At 41.6% G+C, this 6,194-nt stretch overlaps 1 protein-coding gene across 1 annotated transcript; it reads right to left on the reverse strand.

The window, feature by feature from the left end:
• Positions 1-270: 270 nt before the first annotated feature.
• On the reverse strand, positions 271-5,163 carry RAMAC (RNA guanine-7 methyltransferase activating subunit). The gene is made up of 4 exons (XM_024766491.1): positions 5,064-5,163; positions 4,260-4,308; positions 2,436-2,614; positions 271-1,475 (listed from the first exon to the last, which is right to left on the reverse strand). The coding sequence occupies exons 3-4, from the start codon at positions 2,603-2,605 to the stop codon at positions 1,289-1,291; spliced, it is 357 nt and encodes a 118-aa protein (XP_024622259.1). The 5' UTR covers positions 2,606-2,614; positions 4,260-4,308; positions 5,064-5,163; the 3' UTR covers positions 271-1,288.
• Between the last annotated feature and the right edge of the window lie 1,031 nt (positions 5,164-6,194).

Genomic DNA, 6,194 nt, shown 5'->3' on the forward strand with positions numbered 1-6,194 from the left:
GAAGTGGGGGTGGAGGGGAGAGTTGGATCCAGAGCATGTAGAAGTAGTACCTGGAGATGTCAACCTCAACGGCCTAGAGTGGAGTGCTAAGAGAGAAGGCAGCAGAAGGCAGATTCAGGAAGTTGCCTTTTAATACCTTTGACCTATGATGAAACTTGTACTCTTACTTAATATTATTCTTACACTAAATAAACCTTTTTCAACAGATAGGAGAACAGAGTAATAAAAAATCAAAAAGCTCATCTCTAGTGAATGGGCTACCTGCCAAAATTTGAGAGAGAATACTTATAAGTATTTTATTTGAGTAAAACCATTATAATGGCCATTAAAATGATGTGAAATACAATGATCACTCTGAAAGGAAGTTACAGCATCACTGGATTTACAAAGGGGAAGCAGCAAAGGTGCACATTTGGAGGTGAACATAACATTGTAAAATCAACCCACATTAAATACCATAAAAGTAAATACAAAATGCAGCATTGTTTACATATGATTGAAAAGGAAGGGAACATTGCAGGGTTAAACTTTTGTATAATGCGTGAATTCTGACCTGGTATGTTTAAGTTAGCAAGAAACCTTAGAGTTTGTATAAAATTACTGTGTGCCTTAATTCCACCTACCACTAGATCAAGATATTGAAACTGAGAATGATTCCTTCCTGATTTTACAGGTTTATTCTTGATATCCCTCTAAAAAGAGACCAGAACGATTGTGAAGATGATTCATACCTACAGAGTAATTAAAGTACCACAGTCACATAATAACAAAAGCCAAACAAAATATACTATAACTGTTTTCCTTTCAACTACTATGTACAATGTATCACAAGTAAGCACAGTTGTGCATTTAGGAGCTGATTGTACTACTTCTGTAAAATATTAGGAATGAGCACATCCGAGTACAGGGATACTTCCTTACCTTACAAAGTAAAAGCAAGCATTTTCTATGTAAAATTTTTATTTCTGTGTAAAACAAAGAACTCCTGAAAGTCAAACAAGGAAAAAATTCACAACATTCAAAGCACTATTAAGTCATGAAATAAAGAAGAATCTGAGGTAGAAGTCAAGCAATATAATCCACAACCTTTTTAGGGGAGTATTTATTGATATTTCCAGCAGCCATCATATCTCTCCAGTAAGATCTAATTTTAAAAAAGTCTCAAGTTCCAAAACATCAATCCACTCTCTACAATCAGATGTAAAACTATGACCAACAGAAAATACAACATAAATTTTTGTCATGTTAACAGAGTAAATGGTTTTACTAAAAGCTGCTGACATTTCTATCAGTAGTAGCCATAGGGAGGCCGCTGGTTGTAACCATAGTGTCCATATTGATGGGGGTAGTAAGGTTCTTGTCTGTGCTGCGGGTAATTGTTACCCCAGGATCGCCCATGCCACTGATTGGATCGATTGTCACTTGGCCACCCCCGTCTGCTATCCCTACCTCTAAACTGTCTGTTATCTTGCAACCTACAACAAAAAAACAAAAAGATTTTTATACTTCCCTTAAAAAAAAAAAAAAAAAACACATGACAAATCTATCCTGGTGCATTTCATTTCTCAATCTAATACTCAGTATACAAAAGAGTAAAAAACATTTTTCTCTACAGAATGTTATAGCACTAGTTATTAAAAACTTTCCTGAGATTCAGATCCAGTATTATACTGGATATATTTAATACTTTGCAGAGAAGAGGTAGACTACAACACCAAACCCCAAATAATAGGATGGTTCTGAAACCTATTCAGTTGTTCAAAAGCAGTATGGTAATATTCCTTCGATCTATTTTGAGGTATCAAATAGAAGTAATTTACATTGCATAAACTTCTTTCTAAAGTAAAACCAAAAACAATATCTTCTTTATGGAATTTAATGCAAAAGTTTTGTAAAAGACTCTAGGTTTGGGCTTCCCTGGTGGCGCAGTGGTTGAGAGTCTGCCTGCCAATGCGGGGGACGCGGGTTTGTGCCCCGGTCCGGGAGGATCCCACATGCCACGGAGAGGCTGGGCCTGTGAGCCATGGCCGCTGAGCTTGTGCGACCGGAGCCTGTGCTCCGCAATGGGAGAGGCCACGACGGTGAGAGGCCCGCGTACCCCAAAAAAAAAAAAAAAAAAAAAAACTCAAGGTTTTTAAAGCATATTTGCAGAGAAAATAAAATATTAGTCCAGAGAAAGAATATTTTTTAAAAAACCATTATAACACACTCACACACAATTGCATAGCAAGGGGAAAAAAATATGGTGCTGACAAAATATTAAAAGCAAGTATTTACCAGGCACTTACTGTATGCCAAGCAGTTACTAGGCACTCGGTATACCACACTGCACAAAAACACTGATCCCTGCCCTCACTGGCCTTGTGGGCTAGCAGATTCAAGCTATCCTCTCCCAGATCAGCCACTGGCATTTACTGTTCTGAAGTAATACATACCGATTGCCTCTATTTCTTTGGTTCCCACCAGCTCTGCTATTCCATTCCTCAACAATTGGAGGGGACTCAGGAGGGCGTTTCAGGTATTCCTGGTACTCTTTGTCATCTTCTGTGAATCTACTGGCAAACATCTCTTCAAAATTTGGAACAGCTTCAGAAGTGTCAGTCATTCTGAAATTCTGTACAGTTTTTAATATGTTTCTATTAGAATTTTTTTTTTAAGTAACACTATCTTCACCAGATAGTGGAAAAACAAGAAGTAAATACTTTTAGGCAGGGTATTCATAAAAGTCCTTGTGTACTTTTAAACCTAAGATAGACTAGATTCAATTCAGTACTTCTTGATTACTATAGTACAGGCATTGTGCTAACTAGGAGCCTGGGATACAAAGATGAACGATATATCATGATTGTTGTTATATATCATCATCAATATATCATCAGTGTTGAATCGTAAGGTAATAGGAAGAACCAAGAAGAGAAAATTAATTGGATTTAGCCATTAGGAGGTGATTAGAGTATCAGGGATTAAAACAGGACTACAATTAATTAAGAAATAACTGGAAGGTAAGGAAGTAGAAATCTACACTGCTTAAAGACCAAGCTTTCAAGAGGCTTGGCTGGAAACAGAGACAAAACACAAAGGGCAGTAGCTACGGGGTTATTGGAAGGTTACCTCTTTTTTCCCCAGGCTACAACACCTGAAGTTGTTTGTAGGAAAATAAAAGAGCCAATAAAGAGAAAGACTGTAAATACAGTAAAGACATGAAAACAGAAAGGCAAATAAGAAGGCCTTTAAACACACAGCTACTAAGGTCTAGGGTAACTACTTTATAATGGTATTCAATATATTCTTATTCCAGGTTCTGTGACATATGAAAAAAACTACTATAAATATTATCTAATGGCTATGAAAACTGAAATCTGTATCAGCTGGGTTTTCCAGGCAATTACGGACTCACTTTTGAAGCAGTATTTCTTCACCCAAATTTTCAGAGAGCCCTCTACCTCTGAGAAGAGATTTGACTTAGGCTGCGGCAGCCTAATCCTTGATAAACCAGGGGAGAAAGAGTTCACTTCTTTTCATCTTTACCCAAGACCTGGAAGGCAGCCCTAGCAGTATTTCCAGTCCTTCCTTGATGGAGTCCCATCCCCTACCTTTCCTCACCTAAACCCCATCTTTCTGTTCTTTGCCTCAAGACCACGAAAATCTGTTCTATGATTTGGGGCATATGTGACATCATGCTAAAACTTTAAAACCAAATCTCCCTTATCTGATGTCCTAAAATTATTTTTCTTCCTGTATTACTTCAGTTTATAATAAAAAGTTTTTGTCAAAGAGATGTGATACTGGAAGACAGCTTTTTCATTAGTTTTTCTTTCCTCCAAATCCCTCAAAACATATGCAAATATTTATAATACTACCCTTGTCCCAACAAAATTAAAGATTATTATTTGGATGCAAGAAACAGTATCTACATGTCTTACCCTCCAGGCCTCTGCTCTCTTTCAGTATGTCTTATTAAATACCAATGTGTCTGGGATTGGCAAACAGATGTCAAATTCTCAAATCCAGGGTATGGTTTAAAATAAATTCAGCAAATTAAAGGCGTGCCTTGATTCCTATAGGAATCACAGAAATCACCAGAAATACGACCCATACCTAACCAGAGGGGCGGTAAAAATCATAAGCCAAGGCAAATGTGCTATTCTAACGTTCTTCCAGGATCCCCCTCCCACAAACAAACAAATGTGTATCATCTTTATAATTACTGGTGAGAATGAAATTTAAATAGAATTTTAACTGATCCAAGCTTTACTTACCCCAGGGATTTGAGGCAGCTGTACCGTTTAATGTTTAGATTGTTTAGATCTATGGGAAGAAAAACAAAACAAAACTTGACTCCCTTGAAAGAAACCCTCAAAAGGTGTGTGTCGTGGGGACAGGAACCATAAAGGTTAATGAAGTGGTAGCATTAAAAGTACTCTAAAGACTTGCGACGTTAATTCCAAAGAGGGAACTGGAGCTTAAAGTGCCACCGAAGAGCTAGAAGATGCTACTCAAAACCAATGAGCTAGTTCGAGCATGAATAACAACTTCACAAAGTATGTTCTTTTCTGTTGGAAAACACAGGGTACAGCCTTTCAGATATGTACTCGAAGACTACTAGTTTTTTGACCCTAAATGAAACCACACAGAACTTTCGCTGCAGGCCACTAACCTTGTAAATGACTACCCAGAATGGGCTTTCGCTGCCCTGGGAGATGAACCCAGAGAACTAACCGACGAAGACACGGACTGAGAACCACTGCTTTTTTCAGTCCTCTCTCACAGCACACCAGCGCCTATCAACGCTTTGACTGATGCGCTCCTTCTGAAGCACCTCGGCCCCAGATACGAAGGAAACTGGAGGCCGCGAGGAGTAAGCGGCTTCCGGTCTCGCCAAAGGGTCTAGTCTCGTAACGGCAGAGCCAGACACCTCGCCGGCCACTCAGCTCTGCCCGCCCGGTTCCCTCCTCCCCGCGGCCCCGAATGAGCGACACACACACACACACACCCCCACGCCCAGGGCTGTATGTATCCCGCTCGGGCCGGACTCCGCCGGCCGGACGCTCACGGAAACCTACCTCCGAGCCAGAACACCGTCACAGGACCTCCTGACCGCTTCAGCTCTCCAAGGTAACAGATCCACTTTGGGCAGACTCCGACCATGGCCTGACTTCCGCTTCCGGCGCGCTAAGGCCGAGGCGGGCCTGTGAAGTCTCGCGGTATCTTCGGCGAACCCTGTGGATTTTTCCCAATTCTTCCAACGTTGGTGGCTGGCCTGGAGCTTACGAGGGTGGTGGGTTGGCGGGCTAAAGGTGATGCTGCACACCGTGCGCTTTCAGTCTGCCTAGTGGCTGTACAGGAAGAGACGCATCGCTGTATATTGAGCCCCCTTGACTGGGAGCCGGTGACGGGTAGGGACGGAAGTTCTGGAACTTCTGTGCCGAGCGGGGAGGGAAAGGCTACTTCCGGTCGCCTGCGCCGGGAGTCTTTGTGAGGAATGCGAGGCGAGGGCAGGCGGTGGAAAGTAGACACGAGTGGATTCCTTCAGTGGCGCTACACCTTTCACTCCTGTCCAGGCAAGCTTCGGTAGTAAGATTTCGGTAGTCTGTTTTGTACGTGTTTTTGCCAAAACACAGACCCGCTCTGCTCCAGCCTAAGTCGTCAGTATCTAGCTACCTCCAGGAGTCTTGGTCATTTCTTCTGGGATGTTCAGTAGGTGTTATAAACGCTGCGTATTCCCAGATATATCTTGGCCTCCTCCCTCCCAAATTGCTTTCCAGTCTGGGTACCCCTTTTGGTTAATACTCTCATGAGTTTCCAGCTTGGAAACATCGATGTCTACATTTGATGCCATTTCTTTCTTTCCCTTGCTCCCATCAGTTGCTAAGTTCTGTCGATTCTACCCTACATTAATTCTGGCATCCATCCACTCTCCGTACCCACTGCCTCGCCTAGTCAAAGTTGTCATTATCAGCCCCTGGACAGTGGGAATGTGATACCGTTCTCATTGGTGCCCTGCCTCTAGCGTCACTCTCCTACCTGCCCATCGTACACATCGCTGCTGTAGGCTTACTCATCTTTAAGATGATAGAAAATCTTCATCGGCTCCCTGTTGTAGATTAAAGGCCAAATTTTTTTAACTTTGGATTCAAAACTATTTTCTGCTGTCCGTCTTTCATTCTCCGTTTGGCCATATCAAACCAGACTAT

Source organism: Neophocaena asiaeorientalis, unplaced genomic scaffold (genome assembly GCF_003031525.2).
Source record: "Neophocaena asiaeorientalis asiaeorientalis breed wild unplaced genomic scaffold, Neophocaena_asiaeorientalis_V1.1 scaffold346, whole genome shotgun sequence".
Classification (NCBI taxonomy): Eukaryota; Metazoa; Chordata; class Mammalia; order Artiodactyla; family Phocoenidae; genus Neophocaena; species Neophocaena asiaeorientalis.

What these genes read in the sequence shown, in the direction of transcription:
- RAMAC (XM_024766491.1), bottom strand. Translation starts at nt 2,605, where the DNA reads ATGACTGACACTTCTGAAGCTGTTCCAAATTTTGAAGAGATGTTTGCC. An exon ending in CAAAGAAATAGAGGCAATCG is followed by an intron (nt 1,476 to 2,435) that starts GTATGTATTACT and finishes TTTTTGTTGTAG; the next exon opens with GTTGCAAGATAACAGACAGT.